Source organism: Emydura macquarii, unplaced genomic scaffold, assembly GCF_026122565.2.
Source record: "Emydura macquarii macquarii isolate MOO-44397 ecotype Brisbane River unplaced genomic scaffold, CSIRO-AGI_Emac_v2 contig_1253, whole genome shotgun sequence".
Lineage (NCBI taxonomy): Eukaryota > Metazoa > Chordata > Testudines > Chelidae > Emydura > Emydura macquarii.
This window is the reverse complement of record NW_027131390.1, coordinates 42,042,172-42,066,733: the sequence shown is the minus strand read 5'-3', so window position 1 is coordinate 42,066,733 and position 24,562 is coordinate 42,042,172. Positions and strand designations below refer to the sequence as shown.

The following is a 24,562-nucleotide window of genomic DNA, read 5'->3' as shown; positions in this document are numbered from 1 at the left end:
GAAAATCTTGTTTGTTTTATTCTGTTGAATCAAATAAAATGGATTTTGTAACTAATGGGTATAGATTAAACAAATCTGCTTGCACAATCAGGAGAAGCCATTCCCATTATCTCTAGTGAAGGAACATGTTACAACAAGCCTCCAGCTATTGTTAGTCTCTGAATCTGTTCTCTCTCCTTTGAGAGATAAGGTGGGTGAGGTAATATCTTTTACTGGACCAACTTCCATTGGTGGAAAAGACAGACGCTTACCCAGAGCTTTTCATCAGTTCTGGGAAAGATACTCAGAGTGTCACAGCTAAATACAAGGTGCAACAGATTGTTAAGCATAAGGAGTTAACACACGGTGCAAGAGAACATTCAAGGTGAAGTGGACAGTGAAGGCTTCTGCAGTCATAGGACAAAGGAGGGTTAGTGGGTTACAGATTGTTGTAATGAGCCATAAATCTGGTGTCTTTACTGAGTTGATTATTTTTAGTGTTCAGCCAAGTTATAAATTTAAGCTCCCAGGCTCCTCTTCTGAAGGTGTTGTGCAGTTTTCATTTGAGGAGGAAGCCTAAGAAGTCAGACGTGGAGTGATTGCTTTGGGAAAAGCGTTCGCCCACAGGTGATATGGTGGTTTTGTCTTTCATCAATTTTCTGTGTGAGTTCATTTGAGAGCACTGTGATTGTCTCATGTCACCCACATAGTTGTTATTGGGGCATTTAGTGCATTGGATGAAGTACTCCACATGCCTTTGGTGATCTTGAATGGTCCCTTGTCACATTTGTTAACTCCTTATGCTTTACAATCTATTCCACCTTGTATTTAGCTGTGATACTCTGAATACCATCCCTAGACCTGCAGCAGAGCTCTGTGTAACTCACAAGCTTGTCTCTTTCACCAACAGAAACTGGTCCAATAAAAGATACTGCCTCTCCCGCCTTGTCCTCTAATATCCTGGGACCAACATGGTTACTACACCACTGCAAACTCTCTCTGTTTAGGGAAGGTGGCTGAAATTGGACACAGTAGTCCACCTAAGAGTGGGTTCTTGTTCTAGTGTAGTTTAATTCTTTGACTTATTTATTCCATTTTACAATTCATCCTATGGCTCAGCTCCTCCAAGATGTTTAAAAAGTCTATCTGGAATTTCACCTTCATTTTTCCTAACCAGAGCATATCTGCACACTTCAGCTACTCGCTATCCATCTTAAACTTCACCCCAAGTCATTAATAGATTTAAAATCATTGGAGGGAGTGAAATGTAAGATTAAATAACTGCAAAACCATTTTAGTTCATAGGAGACTACATCTGTAAATTACTACCTTTTACCTAATCAATTACTCCAGCAAGGTAAAGAGTCGGAGGAGATTGGTGATACCACTGAAAAAGAAGACAGCAGCAGAGGGAAATGGAGAGTAGGGTCAGAAACGAGAGAGGTCACCTGTGAAGATCATGGATGCAGGACTTTGATTGTCCTTATGGGAGGGGAATATGGGCAGTGACCCTTGTATTTGGCCTGTCTAACAATTTCAGTTATAAAGGATATTCATGACTTTTCTGTTGAGAAGCTCTCCCATCTTCCTTGTTTGCAGCAGGCCTTTGATACAGGCATGTCCTGTTGTTGTCCCATGAAGTTTTTGCTGAGATATAAACTGGTAATCACCTTTTCCCTTCTCTTCTCTCACTTTCCTCAGGGAAAGGTTGGCAGCATGGCAGAATCACTGAACAACATAGAATCATAGAGTTCGAAGGGACTTCAGGAGGTCATCTAGTCCAACCCCCTGCTCAAAGCAGGACTAACCTCAGCTAAACATCCTGGAGAGCCAGGCTCATGCCAAGAAGCAGCATCACACACTGGACTGGGGACACCAGGGAGCAGCTATAGCTGGGAGAGGGGAGGAGGAGAGCATAGCCAGACTCCCCCTTATACCTGCAGACCCACCGCTTGACCCCAATGACCGTTGATACTGCCCCCAGTGGCACCACTTAGGCAGGAGCTCTCCCAATTCTCAGGCAGAGATAGAGAGAGATGGGCAGGACTCTTGCCCCCACCACCCCATCTGGAAAAACAGCCTCCTCCTCCTCCTGCTACTACTGCAGTCAGTCCTGTAGCTTGGGTGCCTGCAAGCAGTGCTGAAGGCTCTGAAGGGTTCAAACTCTGCTGAAGTTTTTTTGAGAAACAGGGCGGTGCCACAGTAGCATATAGTAGAGTGCTTTTCTGAAAACACACTCACACTTAGGAAACTACACACACACAAAAACCTGTTAAAAGAACATTATTTCAGCTGCAGAGTCAAGCAATGCCGGAGATACAGTTGTTTGTGCAATCTTAATTAAGCCCTTCGTGCGTATGCATTAGGAAACTGTCTTCAATTACAGGATCACATGCTTTTTTCCCCACTGTGCCCCTGCCTGTACAAGGGTGTCAAATCACAGTTACACAGGCAAGTGTAAATCTGGCATTTTCTAACTTTTAAGTGCTTGACTTTGCAGCCGTAATCATGTTCTTTTAATGTAGTATTTTGGCTGAACTATATTAAAAAAAACATTGTTTTAAAGAAGAGGGCTATAATCCCTTTGGGAGGGTTTGTTGACTCCATCAGCCATGGCTGAGGATATTACAGGACCCCCTGTTTATATTGTCACTGTAATCTTCGTACGATCACATAGATTATCACATTCATTTACTGCTCTTCGCCTCAATCAGCTCTTTTATTCTACCTTCTTTCCAATTGCATCAACATGGTTCAGTTCACAACAGGACTTTGCCCTTTACATTGTGGATGCTTATTTTTCTTAATAACTAATCTCTTCTAAAGAACCTTAAACTAAAGCCTTTTGTAAATGCAGCTACATTTTGTGCATGGAGAGCTGGTCTAAAGGGGTACACTAAATTTCAAAAACGAAGCCAGACACTTTCCACACACTAGCCTTACAATCTACAGTAGCTGAGAGAGTTTACTGACACAACCAACCAGACCAACGCAGGGAGCTAGCCATTCTACCATAATTCGGTCCTGCATGGCTGAAGCTATATTAATACAGAAAAATGAAAAAAGAATTGATTACATTATAAGACATCTTTGAGACATTGCAGAATTCTAACAATATCCACTGAAAAAGTTCTTCAAGTAGTTTTGAACAGAAATTACACTAACCCTGTTGAAGAACTTAAGAAACTAAAAAAAATTACATGTGATTTCCTCTAATAAACTTTTCATATGCATTTAGACGAAAATCTTAGACTAACTAGTGGCTGACAGATACATAGCCACTGCCTAGGGAAGCAAATATGGTTTAAAAAAAAAAAAAAAAGTGTGTCTAGCATAAACACTTGAATGAATACTTTCATTAATCAATATCCCATGATTAAAACCAAGCACTCTGCCATGTCGATTCAAAGCAAGCTTTTGTAGAAAGATTGTTCTGTACTTGCCAGGAGCAGGATATCCTGGAATTTTAGTTGACGTTCATCTTCACTCACTGAGCAAATACAGGGATATAAATAGCTGTTAAACTTACTTATTCGTACCACAGAGGAGTAACTGGAAGAGGTGCATTTTTCACTCTCTGCTGGGACACCTCAGCCTAAGGTTCCAGGTGAGAAAAATCATTCTAAGAAAATGCATTTTTATTGGATTGTTTTGGTCCCAAAAAGGACGTGCATTTCCTTTCTAAGGTGTACGTTTGCTACTGGCTTCAGTCCCTACAGCTGTCCCTGCTATTCTGTAGTTTAAAAACTGCAACAAAGAAATTAAAATAGGTAAAAATCTGTTTAAAAAAAAATGATGTCAAGAGATGTAAAGAGTTGTTGCTGGCATATTTGACATCACACTGATCTATGAAGCAATGTCAGACCAGCGTTGTCAAACGTAGCTGACTAATTTTTGGCTCCAAGCATATTTAGGTGCCTAAATTGAAACAGTCTCATTTTCAGCTGCCACGGAACCCCAACTCCCATTGATGTCAGTTGGAGCTGCACATGGCTAGCACACCTTTGAAAATCAGGCCCCTTGGATTAAAGTGGAGTTGGAAGCCTCTTTTTAGGCAATGAGGTTGGAAACGTTTGGCCTCTGAGTTAAAGGAAAAAATGCAGTGGTTCAGTTGTAATGAGATATGTAGACAGAAATGTTCGTCGATGCAGGAAAGCTCCTCTAGTTTTCTTGAGGAGTGCATTGCTAAAGTCCAAGATTAAGTAGCTCATTATAGTTGGAGACCCAAGATTCTGTTGGATTCTTCATAATTCTTTGCTCCAACAATAAGGAAACAGGGTGCTTTGGCCAGAAACAGTGATTCCTGAGTAACTTTTCTTCTGCTGAAGTGAGGTTCCATGAGACATGGCTTGTAGGCATTTCAAAGTTGTATCATATTAAACTGACGCTTTCTAAAGATTTTTCTCTATTAACATTAGACATGTCTGAATTACCTTCCAGAAAACATGCACACCTTTCAGTTACTGTGTTCCCTCCTCATCTGCAATGGCCTAGTGGTAGCTGCCCAGAGAAAGCTGCAGAAGATCCCTGAGGAGGAGGAGGAAGAGGAGGAGGAAATGAACTTCACGCGGATAAGGACGCCTCAAACTCTCTCCCGAGGTGAGTGGGTGAAGCCGGTGAGCAAAGCATTTATCTGTATTAGCATTTTCATGTGATGCCCATCCACAGAACTTCTGGGCATCTCACCTTAGCAAAAAGAATGTATAAACAGGAATACCATCCAAGTACCCAGGTAGTCAAATGACTACTGTTGCTTCCCAATAGTTACTGTCAGACACTGAGACCTTCCCTCACTGCCATTCAGAAACATAGGCCCAAACCCTAACTGAAGGAGATGCACTTTAGTTGGTCCCTGAAGGCCAGTAAATCCTGCTTCTGGCCTATGGGGCAGTTGGAACATTTTCCCCAGCATTCAGCTCATAGGGGACTACAATGCTGCCTGTCCTAAATGTCAATGGGCTGTGATGGGGAGGGAGTGGAGTCTGAAGTTCTTCACCCCGTCCCATCCTGCTGACTGCCAACCAGCTACTTAGAGGTTAAGCTCAATGGGCCGGAAGCAGAAAAGGCAGCTTTCTGGCAGTAAAAACGACGAGAGTTCTGTGGCACTTTAAAGACTAACAAATTTAATTTCAGCAGGCATAAGCTTTCGTGAGTCTCAGCTCATTTCCTCAGATGCAGTAGGTAGAAATGATACAGCAAATGGGTAACATATAGGAGGCATCATATACATATACAAGCACATAGAGAACAATGGGGTAGGTGGATAAAAGCCAGGTACTTGAGGTCTAATGACAACCATTGAGTAGGAGGTGAGAATGGGTGATCAAAGCAATTTACCTCTAGTAATGAGAGAGCCATTCCAAATCTCTGTTTAAACCCAGTTTAAACATGTCAAGTTTGCAGATAATTTCTAACTCAGCAGTTTCTCTTTGAAATCTGTTTTTGGAGTTTTTTTTGGAGAAGTACAGCAACCTTCAGGTCAGCGACAGAATGTCTTGGGAGATTGAAGTGTTCGACTGGTTTATGGATGTTATTATTTTTTATGTCTGATTTGTGTCCATTTATCCTTTTGCGTAATGATAGTCCAGTTTGGCCAATGTACATGGCAAAGGGGCATTGCTGGCACATGATGGCATTTATAACATTAGTGGATGTGCAGGTGAATGAGCCCCTTATGGTGTGATTGATGTGGTTAGGACCAGTGATGCTGTCACTAGAGTCGATGTGTGGGAAGACCTGGCAACGGGGTTTGTTGCAGGGATAGGTGCCTGGGTTGGACTTTTTGTAGGGTGCATGGTTGCTGGTGAGTATTTGCTTAATGTTGGGGGGCTGTCTGTAAGCCAGGATGGGTCTGCCGCCCACTGCCTGAGCGAGAGACGGATCATCTGGTAGGACAGGTTGTAGATCTTTAATGATGTGTTGGAGAGATTTTAGCTGGGGACTGTAGGTGATGACCAGTGGTGTTCTGTTGTTTTCTTTGTTGGGTCTGTCTTGTAGTAGGTGACTTCTGGGTACCCATCTGGCTCTGTCAATTTGTTTCTTCACTTCTCCAGGCGGGTATTGTAGTTTTAGGAATGTTTTATAGAGATCCTGTAGGTGTTTGTCTCTGTCTGAGGGATCGGAGCAAATCTAGTTGTATCTTAAGGCTTGGCTGTAGACAATGGATCGTGTAATGTGTCCAGGGTGAAAGCTGGAGGCAGGAAGATACATATTGTGGTCAGTTGGTTTTCGGTATAGGGTGGTATTAATGTGACCATCCTTTATTTTTATTGTAGTGTCCAGGAAGTGTATTTCTTGTGTGGACTGGTCCAGGCTGAGATTGATAGTGGGATGGAAATTATTAAAATCCTGGTGAAAATCTTTGAGGGACTCTTTCCCGTGCGTTCAGATGATGAAAATATCATCTGTAGCGTAGGTAAAGAAGAGGTGTTAGGGGACGAGTTTTGAGGAAGCGTTGTTCAAGGTCAGCCATAAAAATGTTGGCATACTGTGGGGCCATGCAGGTGCCCATAGCTGTGCCACTGACTTGGAAGTATAGACTGGCTCCAAATCTGAAGTAGTTGTGGGTCAGGACAAAGTAGGCAGTAGGTTCTGCTGTGCCATCCCCAGCTAAACTCCTTCCTTTCCTGAGCTCCCACTCTGTGGAGAGTCAGGGCAGCATCTTCCCTTCCTGGGGGCCAGGCTCAAGGCAGTGGGACAAGGAGTGGACAGCAATGTTTGTAGAGTGCAAATCATGAGGCGTTTTAGTATCCAGCCCTCAACTCTGACCCTCAGCTATCCTAAACTAATGCAGCTCCATTGATTTCAGTTAGGCTAATTTGTTTTGCACTAGCTGTGGGACTGGTCCTACGTATATAATGTGGAGAATCCCAAGTTTTTAAAAGTATTGTGTAAATTTTGGATAACTTGCCTCTCGTTAGATTTCTTCAAAGTTGGGTATGTATCTAATCACTAAAGCACAATTGTCCTGTAAAATGTAGATGTTTGGAAGTATTTAAATTATGGCATATCTGTGTAATTGTCATATTCCTAATTGATCAAAGGAATATACCAGACTGTTCCTTATCAAGAAAATGAGTAAATCTAATAAGACCACATAGACATACTCAGAGGGGAAAAAAAGGATTATTACAAAAAGGGAGACAAGGATTAGGATGGAAGGTCTTTATGAATTATGGCAACTCTTGTTCCTATACCTTTTGGATGCTAAGTAAATGGGTTAATTATTTTAGCATGGATAAAGTTAGACCATAGAAGAAAGAGATGAATGGAAGGGGTCATTCTCCATGAAAGGAGAAGGCATTTTAAATGAAGGGATAATGGGGTAGGTTAGTGCTTGTGCAATGGGGGTACAGATGGCTGTCCACCGGAGGTGGGGGCTAGTAGAACAAAAGGATGTGTGATAGCGAGGCATGGGAGTGGCTGCATCTGCAGTAGGGTGCAATAATGTCACATTCATATCTTGGAGTCTACTGGGTATCTAGGAGAAATTGTTCAGTACGTTGCAAATCAGATACGGATTGGGCAGAGCTGAATGAAACCAATTTGATGTGGTTCCAAATTTGTTTCCAAGTTTCATTCCTCAGAGAGATTCCACATTTAGCCTTTGGCGACATTGGTCAGCAAAGTATGGACATCCACCAGCTCTGACGATCAATGGCACCATTTATACACAAAAGAAATTAATCAATCAATCAATCTTCTTCTCTATAGGATGGGGTGATGAAATTGAATGGGTTCAGACATATGAAGAAGCTTTAGCTCAATCAAGAAACAGGTAATCTTTAGTTATTCTTATTTTGCAGCATCATAAAAAGATTTACATAAGCACACTGGTTGTAATTCCCCAAGAAGCTATTGTTTAAATAGGCAAAATGTGCTAATATGGTGCTAAAACCATGGACTAGGATTGTGTTTAAAAACTGTTATGATTTATTTGTATTCCAGCAGTGACTGAGGCCCTTTTAAGAACAGATATTCCTTTGAAGCAAGGCACTATACCAACATATTGTAAGAGGCAATCCCTGCTCCCAAGGTCTTTGGAAAAACTAATGCTCATGAACGTTCTAGGAACTACAGTTCCAATTATGTCATTTGACACCCTGACAGAAACTCATCTTTGTTTTCCTTGGATGAGTCTATTTCTCCAAGATGCTGAGAGCCCTTCAATCCTGTTGATTTAAAGAGGAGATGAACAGGACTTCGGTGGGAGTTGACCTTCTGGGTCAGACGCCTTGTACATAAATCCTAGAATCCTTGTACATGATCCTTTCTTTGTATATCACTGTATCCATATGATCGAATATATTGTTTATATTATATATTATCATAATAGTAAATATATTGTCATATTGTTGTGACTTGGAATATGAATGGACATTCCAATTAGAAATATTCTAATCTTATAACAGCTAAGCAATGCACAAGACCATAATAAGGTAAGTCTAGGTGGAAGAGCCACTGACAAATCAAACTCTCTTCTCATAGTTCCAGGATGTGGTTTAGAGCAGCATCAGAAGCCCACTCACTGAAAGTATAGCTCTGTAACAACATACTTGTTTTCTATAAATGGTCTGATATACCACCTTTTTCGTGTCGTTTTAGCAAGAAACCTCTGATGGTCATTCACCACTTAGAAGAATGCCCTTACAGCCAAGGTGAGAAAAAGGAAACGCCTCCACATCAAACTAAAACTCTTATATAACCTCCTGAAACATCCACTGAAAGCAGGAGCGATGAAGCCTGCTTGGGTTATAGATGAGAGTATGGAATAAGAGGTCCATAACACCCTTTTGCCTAGCAACCTGCTTTAGGTCAAAACTTCATTGGCAGAGACACTGTCTATGGAGGGTAAAACCTGTTAGCTTTTTGGATCAGCATTTTGGGTCCCAAATATCTTTGGCATCAGGATTTCCTCTGAGGAGATTGACAATGGCCATGGAGTCATTGCATCTTCTTTCACCCAGACCCAGCCACGGTAAAGCTCAACTAATATTAATTATGGATTATAATTTGATCAGAAGGAGGGCTCAGATATTCTGATATTTGTTTTATAGTTAATGTAGTATATACAAAATAACAAACAGTATGTGATCATGTCATTAAAGACTGTATCATAATGCATATGGGACAAGAGAGCAAAAACATTAATTCAGGCATTTCCTAACTTTTGAGTGCTTGAATTTGCAACCTTAAAGTTGCTAGTTGGTTTGCATGTTCTTTCCAAGCACTTTCCCAGCTCTGGGTAGATAAGTGATCCAGCAGACTTCTGGCTCCTCATCTCCACCCCAGTCCACAACTAGCAGAAATTTCAGTCCAAGCAGCTGATGTTTGGCAAAGTAATGAGCAAGTAAAAGCAGGGTCAGAATAGGAAGTGTCATGCAACCTTAATTATAGGCATCGCTAGCTGCGCCACTTATAATCAATTAATTTTATCATTTATACAGCAAACTTCACGCTTGTGGTATTCTGAAAAGGATGCGTTAGATATTGGTAAAGAAATGACTTGCCAATGAAATGGAGCAGCATTCTCTGATCAATATGGTCTAAAACATCTGAAATAACTTGACATGGGACTTCTCTCCGAGTGTAACATCTCAGTGACTTCTTATTGCATTGTAACACCACCATGAGGTCTGAGACCTCAAAGGTTGGTGTGGCACTTTTAAGTCATGACTTTTGAGCTTTCAAGAGCATCTGCCACCATCTATATTTATAAACCAGCCAGTCACTCCAAGAGGGAATATTGGTACCTTTTTTGACAAAGAAGAGCTGAGATGAAGCACTGCTCTATTAGGTTTTTATCCCAGTGTAGGTCGTTAAAATTGAGGATTGCATGTAAATTCTGACCCCAGTATTTCCTGCAACATTTTAAGTACTTGTTACTATAGTTGTTTTAGTTCTATGCAGCATAAAACATGCATGATTCCTATTCTTACGTATAATGCCAATGACTATTGGAGGACGTTAGATTTATGACCGAGTCCCACAAAGGGAATGACCTTTTCTACATTACATCAAACAGCAACTGGCTCCACAGGCAAACAGTTCTAATAAACTAAGCATCAGAAAAAAATCTGCTGAGTTATCCAAGCTTCATCTAACATGTGCATGCAATAGTCTGAAAAAGTTATCCATAAACTCATGGTTTTAGGGACATTGTAAACTGATATAAAACATACACCAGGAGTGGAAAACAGTGAGCTGCTGATCAAATATCCCACTTAAATTACTTTTTTTGTTTGTTTGTTTTTTTTAGCTTTAAGGAAAGCTTTTATTTCTAGCCCAGAGATCCAAAAGATGGCTCAAGAGGATTTTATTATGCTTAATTTGGTGGTAAGATCATAATTTAAAAGTCATTATTATCAAAATATATAACTGGAAGCAGAATAAAAAGTCTTAACATCAAGTCAGAAATTTATTTCTTTGGGTTTTTTGTTACTTAATTTATTTTCATTCAAATATCTGGTTTCCAAGTTCCTGGAAACCCACAGCAGGATTTGCTAAAAATCCCTTTTTCAGAAAGGGAGACATTCGTAATCTCAAATCCAGATATATCTGTGTAATCCAGTCTCAGATAGTTTTCTTAGGTTATGAAAAAAGTGACCGATATTGGCAGGCTTGTATATTTGTCCATTATGGGGTTTCCATTGCCTTTCTTTGAACCATTTTATACTGGCCACGGTCAGTGACAGGATACTGAATTGAATGGAATCTTGTTCTGATTCAATATAGCAATCCCTTTGTGACTATCAGTGCTGTGTTATATGCCAGGGAGAAGGAAAACTCCATAGCACTGCACCACACCACATAATGTACTTCTAGCAAAATAAAGAATATTGATTAGTTTGTTCCATTTCTAGTGCTTTGACTGATGCGGCAGCTGTTCGGATAATGACCCATCACAAAAAAGTTATTGAACTTTCTTTCAGCATTCTAGCACGGATGACAACATGGCACCCGATGGCCACTATGTCCCTAGGATCCTCTTTGTCGGTGAGTTTCCCTATTCTTTGCAATAATCAAAAGTGAACAATTGCCTTGTGTCACTTGTAGCACAGATTCCCTGCATAGTCACCAGGAAACCCAGATTTCTCCAAGTTATAGTTAAATAGGACCTAATGACCAAGACTTGCAAAAGTGGCTAGTGATTGTGGTTGCTTAATTTCAGACAGTTTAAAGAGATTTGCTTTTCAGAGGCTGGCTGCTTAGCACTATTTGAAAACAGGGCTCCTTTAAGGTGTAAAGTTGGGCATCCAAAAATCAGTGGTCATCTTATTTAAATCTTGGCCATCATGGGCCAAATCCTCAACTGTATAAATCAGTGTAGCACCACTGACAGTAACATACCAACTTATACCAGTTAAGGAGCTGGTTCTGTATATAAACAATACACACCCAACATGATGCCATGCTAAAGTATGTGAAAATAGATAAGAATTAGATTCCCTGGCTATAGCTGAATACTTATTAAGGATTCATTGGGCTTCCCAGGGACAGGGTCTAGCCTTATCGGCAAGAGCTTGCAGTGTAGGATTGTTGGACATGAACAGGATAAAGCCCGACACTTTTTAGTGACCACACCTAGCTGACTGTTGGACTGGTGTCATTACCAATTTCAGAATGCCAGTTCAGATGCATCTAACCAGCATTATTGTCCAAGAACCAGTCTAGGGCAGAGACTAAGCTCCAGTACTGAGATCCATGGGGCTATTAGCCTAACTACAGTTTATCAGAGTGCTGTGCTAATGAACAGTTTTTAAAGGCTTCAGTCTCTCCCCAAATACCCCCATCCACCCAAACACATTAACCAGCACTGCTCCTTCCTAACGGCCTCCATTGCTAACACTTTGAACCTTTTCCCCCCTAAAGATCCCTCTATGACAGTTCGAGCTGATCTGGCAGGAAAATATAAGAACAGAATGTATGCATATGAACCAGAAGACATTTCAAACTGTGAGTGAAATAAGCAACATTTTATACTAAACAGTGTTCATTTAATATATAACAAGACATGGTGTTTATAAAGAAATAAGAATTTGAGGGTTTAATTTTTGAAAAGTGATCCAGTTTAGTGTAATATCCTCTCACACAGCTTGTTTTAGAAATGTTAACTTTGTTTTGTTCATTAGCACTCAATGGGAACTAGCGCCTTTGAGTATTATGGGAAAGCTGAGCTGTTCATTTCTGACAACTCCCCTGACAACATCTGAATCTCTGAAAACTTCCTCAAGGGGCTGGTTGTAGAGTGTATGGGCCAAGTCAGCTGACCTGACTGTGTTCAAGGTGTTTACAAACTTCTGCCACAGCTGACTCAGTTTGAAATCTCCATCAGCTGAGTCACTAAAGTGGATAAAGATTTCCAGCAATATTGCCCATCCTGTGTGTTAAAATAATGAAACTGGCCCTTAAAAAACCATGAGATCTTTAAAACTGTATTTTGAGTTCTCCTGGTGCTAGAACCTTTACGGTACCTGTAGGTCATTTTTCAAGCTTTTCTATGAAACTCTGAGGGCTAGCATCTTATTTTATAAAAATGAAAGCTGGAATTCTCACAGTCACATGACTCGAGGAGCTGGGACTCTACAGGAAAAAAACCACCAAATACTGTAAAACCTGTAATAAAAAAATCACAAGCATTGGCAACACTGCAGACTTGTGTGGATCAGTAATACATAAACTCTGTTAACTGAACCATTCTGTCCCAAGGTGACAAACTCTGCTACTGAAATACTGATTAAAACAGAATTGTGTGTGTTACATTAAATGTGTTTATACAAAATTCAGAGTTAATAGATAGTCCCCACCGGAAAAAGTGTAAAAACTACAAGTTTACAAATCAGTGTTTTAAAACGTTTTCTACTGAAAAATCCCCATTCAAAAAAACTTTGCTAAGACACAGTTAAGTTTGTGAATAGTTATACATTTAAAAATTTCTGAAAAGATGTAATTATTTGAAAAACAAACCAGTTAAAAGTCAGGAGAGTCAAAGTATAGTATAGATTTATTTCTCACTCCCACCTAGTGTATGATCTAGTACTGTACATTAACAACTGCACACAGCAACACCGCATCAGTGCTTTCAGTAAATTGAAGTCTTTTCTACAGTGATTGAAAACATGAGGCGAGCAAAGATACTTCTCCACACAGAGCTGTGAACAGACCTGAGCAGATCTACACATGCCAAGGAACTGGGCTGATTGTACAGCAAAAGTCAGGACTGGACAACCCTGCTAGTGCACAAAACATGAAAATACAAGTCCGGAAGTTTATTGGCATTAGTGCATTTTGTACATAGTGCCTTTTTCAATAAAGATTAATATAGAGGAAGTGGTGGTACTAAGGGATTAGACTAGACTACATTCAGCCTTCTCTGAAATAACCCTGCATGCTGTATGGAGAACATCTGAACAGTACACTTCTCTCTTGTAAGTAGCTGTTTATGTAGGAAGTTGGCAGGTTTACAAATCACCACTATCCAAGCGTCAGGATTCTGTTTTTATGCATGTTTACAAACCAATGTTTATCAAAATGTTTTTAAAAGTGTCAAAAGCAATGGTTTTTGTGGGCCTGTTTACTTTAAGTATTGAATAAATAGTAACCAACTATCTATCTGTTCTGCTCTGTATTTTGCAGTGGATACACTTCCATTAATTTTTCCAAAACATAAACCTATATTTTAACCATTTCTCTAATTCGGGGTTATTTTTTTTCTTCCCATGAGAAGCAACTAACACATTTTACAAATGAGTAATTCTCCACTTCTTTGCACATGACCATTTCTGCTAGCAAGCCCCAAGAGTTTTAACCCATGCTTCCTTTGGTAAACGTCCAACAGACTAACATTTGAAGCACATCCCAGTACTCTGATTGGACACATCCACCATATGAGTTTTTGTAAGCTATAAGTCTGCATTACCTTCTTCATGTCATCTAGCTTATGTCCTAGACACAGAAGGCAGCCATTGTTTAAATATATTCTCTTACAATTGTGTAGCAAAAAATTAAGACATGTAAATCTAAACAGATTAAAATGCACACAAGGGCAAATTGTGTACATTTTCCAAGTTTTGTACTTACCCCTTGCCTACTGGGTGACATTGGGCAAATCACCTCAGTTTCTTCCTCCATTAAATGGGGATAATGATGCTGACCTCCTCTATAAAGTGCTTCAAGATCTACTGATGAAAAGTGCTAGGTGTCACATTACATTGTGAATTACCACTATGACTAATGTAGGTCTCAGAAACTTTACCTGTTTTTAGAAACGTGAAAGTCTTTACTATAATTCAAAGACCACCACGAAAGCATCTTCAATTTATTTGCTTTCCAGTCCATCTTTTTTTTTTTTTTTTTAAATCTTTTACATGATTGTTTGTTTGAAATAAGCATGGCTACAATCAGAAGAGTGACTGGGAATAATCGTATGGCGTTCCGTGCTTCTGATTCCCCTCAAAATTACTCCACTCACGATCATTGAAATGTAACTGCCCGTTCTGCAGTTAAAGATCTGAAAATCAGCGATTATTTTTGGGTCACATATGACCATGGTCTGACTGCTGAATCTTTAATTCACCATCCCAGATGCAGAACAGACTCCAAATGTCCCAAACCGTCACAGTCATTTTTACATGATCACGTTTCAGACTGATGCTCAATGAGAAAAGCAGAACCTGACCCTGTGCTAAGCATCTGAGAGGAAAAAACAAGGTCTACTAAATTTCTTTAAAAATTAAACCTGTTTCTTTTTTTGGCATTAAGTGCCTTCCCTGAATTGCATTAACGTTTCTAGGGAGTTGTGTGATGAGAATAAAGGTCTAGGTTTATTGAAGTATTTTTTATAGCAATACACACAAGCAGATGTGGTGTCCCCGCACTGGAGAGCTTACAATCAACATCTAGATGTGATGTGATGAGGGAGCATAATCAACTGTAAGGAAGGACAAAATTCAGCAGTGTAATCATATGGTAGCTTGCTGGCTTAGAATAGCCATGTTCAGTTTTTTTTAAAAATGCATTTAACACACACTTGGTTACTCCCAGTCACCACGGACACTTCCTGTGGTCATCACAAAGTTAATTGAGGGTTTTGAAAGAGAAAAGGGTAGATACTGGCTGGGCCATGCATGGCAGCCAAGGGGCGGGGGGACCCCATGGAGACAGATGCAGAAGAGGACATCAAAGCTGACACAACTGCAGGAGAAGAGAGAGTTGACAGCAACACTAAGATTTTAGTTTGAATACAAAGGTGGAGGTGGAGTTAGAGAGAGAAGGGACAAGATGTTACCTCGATGCAGTGGAGGATTCAAAGAGGTGCATGACAGATCGATGGGTAAAAAGGAAGATGATTTCAGCTGGAAAAAAGACAGGAGATGATCAAGGCATGGAGGTCACATCTAGCTGCAGGGAGGGTTGTGGGGGTTGGAACTTCACAGTAGCTGGAAGAATAGCCAAGATTTGGATACTGTAGCAGAATAAAGGCAGACAGAAAATTAGAAATGGTTAATCATTGGAATAACCAATGTTCATTTGAGTTCCAGAGGGGTAGCCATATTAAGTCTGTTTTTAGCAAAACAGTGAGAGTCCTGTGGCACCTTAAAGACTAACACATTTATTTGGGCATAAGCTTTCATGGGCAGAAAGCCCCTTCGTCGGATGCAATGTTCATTTATTTCAAACAATCTTTTTGTGTGTGTGATGAAGCAAACATGATGACTTGAGGCCAATTTTCACACTTGCTCGATATAAATTCTCTTAGACAACCAGAAAGGGAATTTTCGCAAAAACAGATATTTAACCCCTACTGATCACCAAAGTCAGGATGTTTTTTTTTTGTTTTTTTTTGAGGGGGTCAGTTGCAACTTACAACAAAAGCTTTATGGTGTAAAAGTTTATAGATTTACTACGGATGAGAGGCTGAGGTTGTCTTCCATAACAACAGACTCAGCATTCCAGCAACTCTTCATTTCTGAGATGGTAAGAACTCCTTAAAAAAGAAACAGAAAAAGACAGAACGCTCTTGAGTGGAGCTTTGTTTGTGGGCGGAACCTCAGTGTAGAAAAAAGTAGCGGTACTCAGGATCTATGGATTAGATAACATGAGATAAAGTTATCTAATCCATGGGACAAATGCAAAAGAAGTGGTGGTATACACAAGCTTCACCCAAGAGATACCAGAACAAAACATCACTTTGTGTTGTGCAAATCTCCAAATGAACCATTATAATTGTTCCTTTTCCATCCTGTGTATTCTGCGTGCACCAAGACGCTGGCTGATTGTCATCCTTCTTTTTTGCCTGCTTTGATCAGGAGGGAAAGTGAATGTTATCCCGTTAGTGTTCTGCATCAGCATCAACTCTCCACTAGAGGTAAATGGGAGCAGTTCACACCTCTGAGCTTCTTTATGGCGGTCTGCAGACTCAGGCAGACATCACTACATTAAATACACAGTTCACAATCGGAAGGTTTTTTGCTACCACAAAGGCTGGAATAAATTTTCTTTAAACTGAAAGTTTAGAGGTTTGGGTGGGTGCACAAGAGGGGAGCAGGACGGCAGCCTCCAAAAATCACTGGTTCACCAAGCCACTGGAAGACCCATTCACAGCCCTTGCTCTAAAATGCATTCACCTCGTATTCAGGGCTTCACTACCACGTTGTCTATAGTGTCAAGAAGTTTCCTCTGAATCTAGCCTGAATTTATTCTCTCAGTGTTACCACACATTTGGCCCAGTTATATCCCCCTCTGCTATCCTAATTCTTCACCCTGAAGTTTACCTCCATCAAATATGTGTAGAATGCAAAGTCGCTTTGGGTGGTCACTTAGGAAAAATTAAAAGAGTCAAATAGCTTTCTGAACAAGTAAGTTCCACCAGCTCCCTAATTACTTAGGCAAACTGGAGGAAGTTACAAGAAACACCAACTTTTTCCCCCATAATGAAGTGCCCAGAGTTGAATACAATACTCTGGAGCACTCTCGTCAGTCTGAGGTCAGACAGATAAAATATTAAAACTGATTCTTTAAAAAGCTTTTTCTTTATTGTTCATGGGTTCACTGGCCTCCAGAAGGTTTGTGGTATTTCTTTTAAAAAAGATTAGGAACGGATTAATAAATATACTAGGGAAGTTAGAGTTATGAGGCAATACATTGGCAGATCACACTTTTAAATATGGGGAAAACCTAATACAGTATCAGTTATTAGTACACACTTAAAGCCTCAATCATGTAATGGAATCTGCCTAGGAAGAGTCAATGGAGCTCCATCTGGATCTGCTGGTGTGGATCAGAAAGCTGTACTGAGAAGTAAGGTAGTTTGAAAACTGGGATGAATATGAAATAACCAGGCTTAGATACTATGCACCTTAGAGCATTAAGAAAAACAGCAAAGCATGCACTTAACCTCAGTAGCTCTTTTCACAGGGTCTCTCACCTCCTAATCATCCAAACTATTTATTTTACTTGTTGAAAATAAACTTTACAATAGGAGATCAGTGTTTCAGACATTTTGGATGCTCATTCATTTATTCCTTCTCCATATTGTGGCTGATGGCCGGCTTCCCTCAGTGGGTCTCGCACCTTCCTGCTTGTAGTGGGCCAGGAAGTTGCCCGTCACCCCGTCTTCCCACAGGGAGGGGGTAGGGACCCGGGCCCACCCGCTCCTCCGGGTCCCAGCCCAGGGGCCCTATAAGAAGCAGCTATGTGCTGCTGGTACTGCTTTCCAGACGGCACACTCTTCCCCTGGGCTAATTTTCCCCCTCCTTCAGTCCTTCTGGCTTCTGGAGCTGGTACCTTCCTCCTCACTGCTCCACCACAGCGCTCTGCTCTCCAGCTCGTTCCTCTGCACAGCTCCGTACTCCTATCACCACCGCTCAGCACTCCTATCACCTCACCGCAGCACAGCACTCCTACTTCCTCCAGCTCGTGCACTGTGTGTTTGGGGGCGGAGCCCTTTTATGGAGCACCTGGCTGATCACTAATCAGCCTCAGCTGCTCCTAATTGCCCCCAGTGGCTCTGAGTGAGTCAGCAGGGAACAAAGCCCGGAGCATTCTGGGGCTCACATATCTCCCATCCAGCACTCTTCAACTGCCTTCTGCCTTCACCATATCACAATATGCATTAGTTAGTATTATTCAGTTTGTTTAGTAACCCATCTAAAATGTATGTATACAAGGAAAGCACGAGTGAAACATTTGTTATAATACATATATAAACAATTCTTTATTCAGTTTCTGAAGTATACTTGAAAAATAAAGAGCAAAGCTTCTCCTCACATTGGAACATAACCGTGACAAATTGTGGAATTATGAAGACTCAGTTTTAAAAAGATATCTTCCCCTTTAACAAAATTCCTCATTGTGGAATGATCCACACAGACTTTTTTTAAAGTCTTTCAAGCCAAAATTAAAAACAATAACTCAATATTGGTTCAGTGCAGTCATTGCTACATTACACTTCAATAAAGGCACATACTAAAATACTCAGTTAAGTAATTGTGAACTATATTTAAATTTCTCTGAGCTTCATGTCTTCTCAAAAGTATAAGCTTTTGAAGGAAGGTGGAAAGAGAATGAATAGTAGAACTGTCCAGTATAAAATGTAAGCAAATTAAACATAATATAATGTAATAGCTTGCAAGCACACAAATTCTTTCCTTATTTACCAAATTTTAATTTTGGTACTCATTATGTGAAGTGACTTCTGAAAAATGCGTGACTTAACAAAACAAATGTAAAATAGAAAAAGACTGTGCAAAACAGGTCTGTTTGAGAGAGAGAGAAGTTTGCTGGCTTCAATTAAGTCTTACTAGCGAATCTTTGCATAAATCTAGAATTACATAATTCATCTGTACTTGGCTCAACTAAAGAGTAGGACCAAATAATTAGACATTTAAATATCCCCCTCCCAACTAAAGCCCCAATTCAAGAAAGAACTTAAGCACCTACTTAATTTTAAGCACTTATGCAGTCACAGTGAAATCAGCACTATTCACATGCTGAAGTGTTTTGCTGAATCAGAGCCTGCAGGCAGGGAGTCAGTTACTCTGAAGCTTTGTCCAAAATAGTAATCTTGCTCACCTCAATAGCAGCATCTTCCCACTTCTCACCCAGTTTTAATAGTCACCATAATAAGGTCTTCTACTACTAAGACTGCTATACTTACAAAATCAACTATACAAGATTTATTAGCATACTCTAAACCAGTACAGGTACCAGAGCCAGTCACTTCAACAGTAGTAGTTAAATTATAATGAAAACATATCACTTTCTTTTTCAGAAACTGTGTTTGAATGCTTCCTCTTAATAATTTACTATAGGTTTTCCAAACATGAGTGCAAGATTTTGTAGTACATCTTATAAGGTGCTCAGCCTTCTAACAGAGAAAGGTAAACTTGTAGCATGTGATGAACATTTCATTGTAGCTCAGTTAATGATATGTGATTATCTTTCACTTATATATCCCATTGTCGTCCTATCACCTAAAATGTGTTTAAAAAGTACAGTTTATTACAAACAATATACACTCCAGTGTTTGGTTAATTCAATGTATCGACATCAATATCCTTTCTGAAGGAAACACTGAACCTGACTGCAAATGAAATTGTGATACGTGTACTACCAGGGAACATACAAAAGAGTAATTGTAAGCACTGAAAAATGTGTTAGATAAAGATATTAATTTGCAATAAGCCCTCTTACCAGACTCAGTGGTAGGAAAGTGTAGTCTCACCATTAAGCATGAACTAGTCTTACAGTAATACAGTAAACGTTTTATTCACTATAACCCATAACAGCCTTGGACAGCACAGTATTTAACTGGTATTAGACGCAACCATGTATTCGGTTTCAGTTACACATACCCCTTTTATTATCAGGGATGTACAGCTGGTTGCACACCATCAGAGGAGAAACGTTTTTTTCCCCCCCCCCTTTTTTTTTAAACCTGTGGAGGGATATCAAGTCAGTCAAGCACAATTACAAAGACTGGAAAAGTCCATTTCATTTGACTACCTTAAAATAAAAACAACCTTTTCCTGAGTAAAAATAATTACAATGTTCTCCTCCTCTTCTAAACTTTTTAATAGCTTAGTGGATAATGAAAAAGGATGAGGAATCTAGAGAAGAACAACAGCACAGTGACAATATATTTCTATTTTACAGACACAGCTCTCCAGAGCTGTATAGGTTCTGAACACATTTAGTGTTCCAGAGATTAAGGAAATGCTTAAATCAGTTTCTGCTCATGTTAAAGAGTGCTTTATTATATGGCAAGGAGTAGAGTTTTGATTTGCTGCACAATGGAAATATTGTAGCATAACAGAGGAGGCAAGTACTGAAATGTCACACACGCTGTTTAAATCAGTCACCTCTGCAGACTCAGATGGAAAACTTTTTTGCTGTTTGCGGTTTGCTGTTTGGCTGCTGCTAGAACTACTAGCACTGCAGAAAAAATATAACAACAAAATGGCTGCAAAGAGAGAGAAGGGAGCATGAATCTAATTTTGATTTAAACTATTATAAAGCTCAGATTCATCAACCAGGCATGTGAACAAAACCAACGATATAATGGTTTCAGAAATCAAGAGTGTCAGACAATTCCTTTTAGAAGTTACATGCCTGAATGAAAAAATAGCTTTGTAGTGATGGTACAGGATAATCATGTCAGATAAAAATACATATGATTATTACAAAAGTCACTGAAAGATAAGATAATATAGTAATCAATTTTCTCATTGATAAAGTGCATTTACCCAGCCTGAGAGTAAGTTCCACATTGATAAAGGGACATGAAAGCACTTCAATACAGATTACAGGAAATCCAGAGTTGTCCTGAATCCTATAGCTAGTTGTCTCATTCAGAGATTCATGAGGACACTTCTCAGAAGATCATCTCTCTGCTGGTCCAGTTGAGGTACTCCATTCTAATTCAGTATATCAATGGAAGGGTCACTCATCAAGTCACCTGTCCAATGCTATCTGAAGATTCCCACATTGATGGAAAGAGCCACTTCTGGTTTACGATGCTTAGTAGCCACCTTTCCCTCAGAGAGAACATCGCTCTGTAAACGCTCAGCTTCTCGGCTATAAGAAAATCAGATGGTGATATTAACGTTAAGCTATAATGCTAATAGTGTACTTCAAGGAAGCTGTAAATCACTTTGATTGGAATCTGTTACTTTAGCAAAGATGACACCCCCACACCTATTAACTGGATATTTAAGTGTGCCCCAGGTGACAAAAGGGCTGATTTTCCACTGCTCAGTATCTTGGGTAGTCAACCTGTGCAGAATAAGTGTAACATGCTACAAAATCAGAATGGTCACACAAAACGCAAGCAGCAGAGGAGAGGCCACTTATCTGTACGTGGAGGTTCTTCAAGATGTGTGGTCCCTAGCTTTATTCCACTGAGGGTGATGCGCATGTGCTATGTGCCCAGAGCTGGAACTTTTCAAAGTAGTAGTGTCTGTCAGTCTGTGCATGTGCCCTTGCATTGCCTCATGATTTTGCCCGAGGTGATAAAGGGTGGGATGGACCGACCACATCTTTAGTTCCTTCTCCTCTGCAGACCTACAGATCTGCAGCAAAGGGGAAGGAGGGTGGGTTTGGAATACAGACAGGGAGTGCACATCTCGAAGAACCTCCACTTACAGGTAAGTAACCACCTCCTCTTCTTCAAGTGATGGTTCCTATTGTATTCCACTGGAGGTGATTAACAAGCTGTGCCTAGATAGGCATAGCATACAAGGAGGAGGATGGAACCATGGAGTGGAGAACAGCTGTACTGAATGAGGCGTCCGTCGCAGAACCCTAGACTAGAGCATAATGAGAAGAAAAGATGCGTACCAAACTCCAGGTGGCTACCTTACATATGTCCGAAAGGGGATGCAGGTGCAGTGAGACAGTGTCCTTATGGAACGTGGTAAAGGAGGAACCTGCCATCATAGCTCCCAGTCCACTAACCCTCCCTACAGAGGTAATAGTGACCAGGAAAGCTACTTTCTTAGAGAAGAGAAAGAGGTAGGATTGCCTTGTGGAGTCCTTTCTGCTATTGAAGAGGATATCGTGGACCGCCAGCGAGCATCCCTGCGCTAGCAGAGGCATCCATCTAAAATCCAAGCTGTCAGATGGAGCGTCCTCATTGGGGTGTCTGAGTTTGCCATTGTGTTGCATGAGTAGCTTCAGGAATGTTGGTAGTGGGAATGGGGGATGCTTCCATATGTGAAGAAGAGGGACCCAGAACTGGCAAGGCCAATGTGGGAGAAATCAGGATGACTGTCGCCCTGTCCCATCTGAGTTTGTGAAAAAGGAGTGGTAGGAGTGGCAGTGGAGGGAAGACATAGTTGTTCCAGTCCAACCAGTCGACGATCAGGGCGTCCTCCTGCGAGCTGACATTGAGTCCTCCCCTGGAGCAGTACTGGAGGCACTTGGTGTTGGTATGAGATGCAAAGAGGTCCCTGGTCAGAGTTCCCCAGTAGCCGAAAATGTCCATGATTACTGCATCATGCAACTCCCATTTGCGGTCAGTTGCAAAGTTTCGGCTGAGAGCATCAGCAACTGCATTCTGGGTTCCCGGAAGGTAGGCTGCAGACAGAAGGATATGATGTGACATGCATCATTTCCAGAGACATACCACTTCTGCACACAGTGCTGGGATGGCATGCCACCTTGCTTGTTTACATAGTAAATTGCAGTGGTGTTGTCCAAAATGGTGAGGACATGATGAGAACAGACAGCTGTTAAGAATGCACGACATGCCTTGCATACCGCTTGTATTTCGAGGATGTTGATGTGCATCCTGGCTTCTCAGGCAGTACAAATGCCTTGTGTCACGAGATCTCCATGTGGGCACCCCAGCCTTCGAGCGATGCATCCATTATAATTGTAACGGTCAGTGAAGATGGGAGGAAGGGCATCCCAGAGCAAATCTGGAGCGGGTTTGTCCACCACTGAAGGGAAGAGATGACTTCTGGTGGAATGGTGTCCATGGACTGGTACATGGGGGAGCAGACTGTAGCCAGAGTTGTAGACAGCACAGGTGTAGGCAAACAAAGGGCATGATGTACGTGCACCGTCAGGTGATCAAGCAGGGAAAGGCAAGTTCTGGCTGAGACCAAGAGACTGGAAGTCACCAAGGTCCATTAAGCTTTGGAACCTCTCTTTTAGCAGATAAGCATGTGCAGAGGCAGTGTTGATGCCTGCTCTTATAAATTCTATGGATTGTGTAGGGTGCAAAAGTCGATTTTTCGATATTGATGCTCACTCCTAGGGAGAAGAGTAAAATAAATTGGGACATCAATTCCTGAGCTTCTTTTCTGGACTGTGCTGCCAGCCATATAAGTATGGGAAGACAGGAACTTTTTGTGAGCCACTACCACAGAGAAAATCTTTGTGAAGACTCGTGGGGCAGTGGTAAGTCTGAACAGAAGGACCATATATTGGAAGTATTGAGGACCCACTGTGAACGTCAGGAACAGTCTGAGTTGCGTATATGCCGATACAAAAGTAGGCATCCTGCATATCGAGAGCCATAAATCACATACCTTTTTCTAGTGAAGGGATGATTGCCACAACAATGACCACGTGGAACTTTAGTCTGCAAATGTAAAGGTTGAGGCGCCTGAGATACTTCTTGGATACCAGGAAGTAGGTGGAGTAGAATCCCATTCCTTGAAGGGCTGCAGGGATTTGTTCCACTGTTTCTCTTTCCGGGAGGGAGTCCACCTCCAGGGTCAGAAAACTGTCATCAGAGTGATCCTTGGAATGGGATTAGGGTGAGGGATGTGGGAGAGGTAGTGCCATAAACTCGATTGTATAGCCGCATCAAATGGTATCCAGGATCCACTTGTCCATTGTAATCGTGCTCCATGCTGGCATAAAGAGTTTGAGACAGCCCAAGAAATAATTTGTTGGTCAGAGCGTTGGAGTGCAAAAAGGTTGACAGCACTCTAGTTGCACAGACTGAGTGTTGTGTGGAGAACTGAACTGTTGGAACAGATGGATGTGCTCTGTGTACCTTAGGGCTTTTCTGGGGAGGTTCATAGGCCTGCTGGTGGTAGAACTGGGGAGTTCTGTAACGTGTAGGCAGTGAGTGATAAAATTTTCACTTTGGTGCTGATGTATATGTGCCTATGCATTGTAAGGAGACTCTAGAATCTTTTAATGTGTGCAAGGAGTCATTCGTCTTGATTGAAGAGATGTGATTCGTCAAAGGGAGATCTTCAGTTGTGTTCTGTACTTCCCTAGGAAAATCTGAGGAATGTAACTAGGTTTCCTTCCTCATGATTATTCCAGTTGCCAAAATGTGTGAAGATGTGTCTGCTGAATCAACCACAGCCTGAAATATGGACATGGTGACCAACTTGCCTTCCTCTAGACTAGCCTGGAATTCATAATGATCCTGTTGAGGTAACTTATCTGCAAATTTCATCATCTGTCTATAGTGTAAGTAGTAGTATTTGGCATTAGCACCAGGTAATTCGAGATCCAGAACTGGAGGCTGGCCAAGGAGAAGGCCTTTCGGCCCATAATGTCTACTCTCTTTATCAATTGAGGTGGAGTGTGGGTGTTTCACTCTCTCCGTAATGGTTTG

At 40.9% G+C, this 24,562-nt stretch overlaps 2 protein-coding genes across 7 annotated transcripts in view; one reads left to right on the top strand and one right to left on the bottom strand.

Annotated features, from left to right (window-relative positions):
• Nucleotides 1–3,520: 3,520 nt before the first annotated feature.
• Nucleotides 3,521–13,542, top strand: LOC137154053 (anterior gradient protein 3-like). The gene is made up of 8 exons (XM_067549794.1): nt 3,521–3,586; nt 4,420–4,578; nt 7,693–7,756; nt 8,584–8,636; nt 10,238–10,314; nt 10,911–10,974; nt 11,851–11,934; nt 13,087–13,542. The coding sequence occupies exons 2-8, from the start codon at nt 4,425–4,427 to the stop codon at nt 13,134–13,136; spliced, it is 546 nt and encodes a 181-aa protein (XP_067405895.1). The 5' UTR covers nt 3,521–3,586; nt 4,420–4,424; the 3' UTR covers nt 13,137–13,542.
• Nucleotides 13,543–18,184: 4,642 nt separating this feature from the next.
• Nucleotides 18,185–24,562, bottom strand: part of USP40 (ubiquitin specific peptidase 40) — a 49,540-nt gene continuing 43,162 nt past the window's right edge. For all 6 annotated transcript variants that reach the window (XM_067548616.1, XM_067548618.1, XM_067548617.1 and 3 more), the window contains one exon: nt 18,185–21,054. In XM_067548616.1, coding sequence (XP_067404717.1) covers nt 20,946–21,054 — 109 coding nt within the window. In that variant the 3' untranslated portion in view covers nt 18,185–20,945. The remainder of the gene's footprint in view (nt 21,055–24,562) is intronic.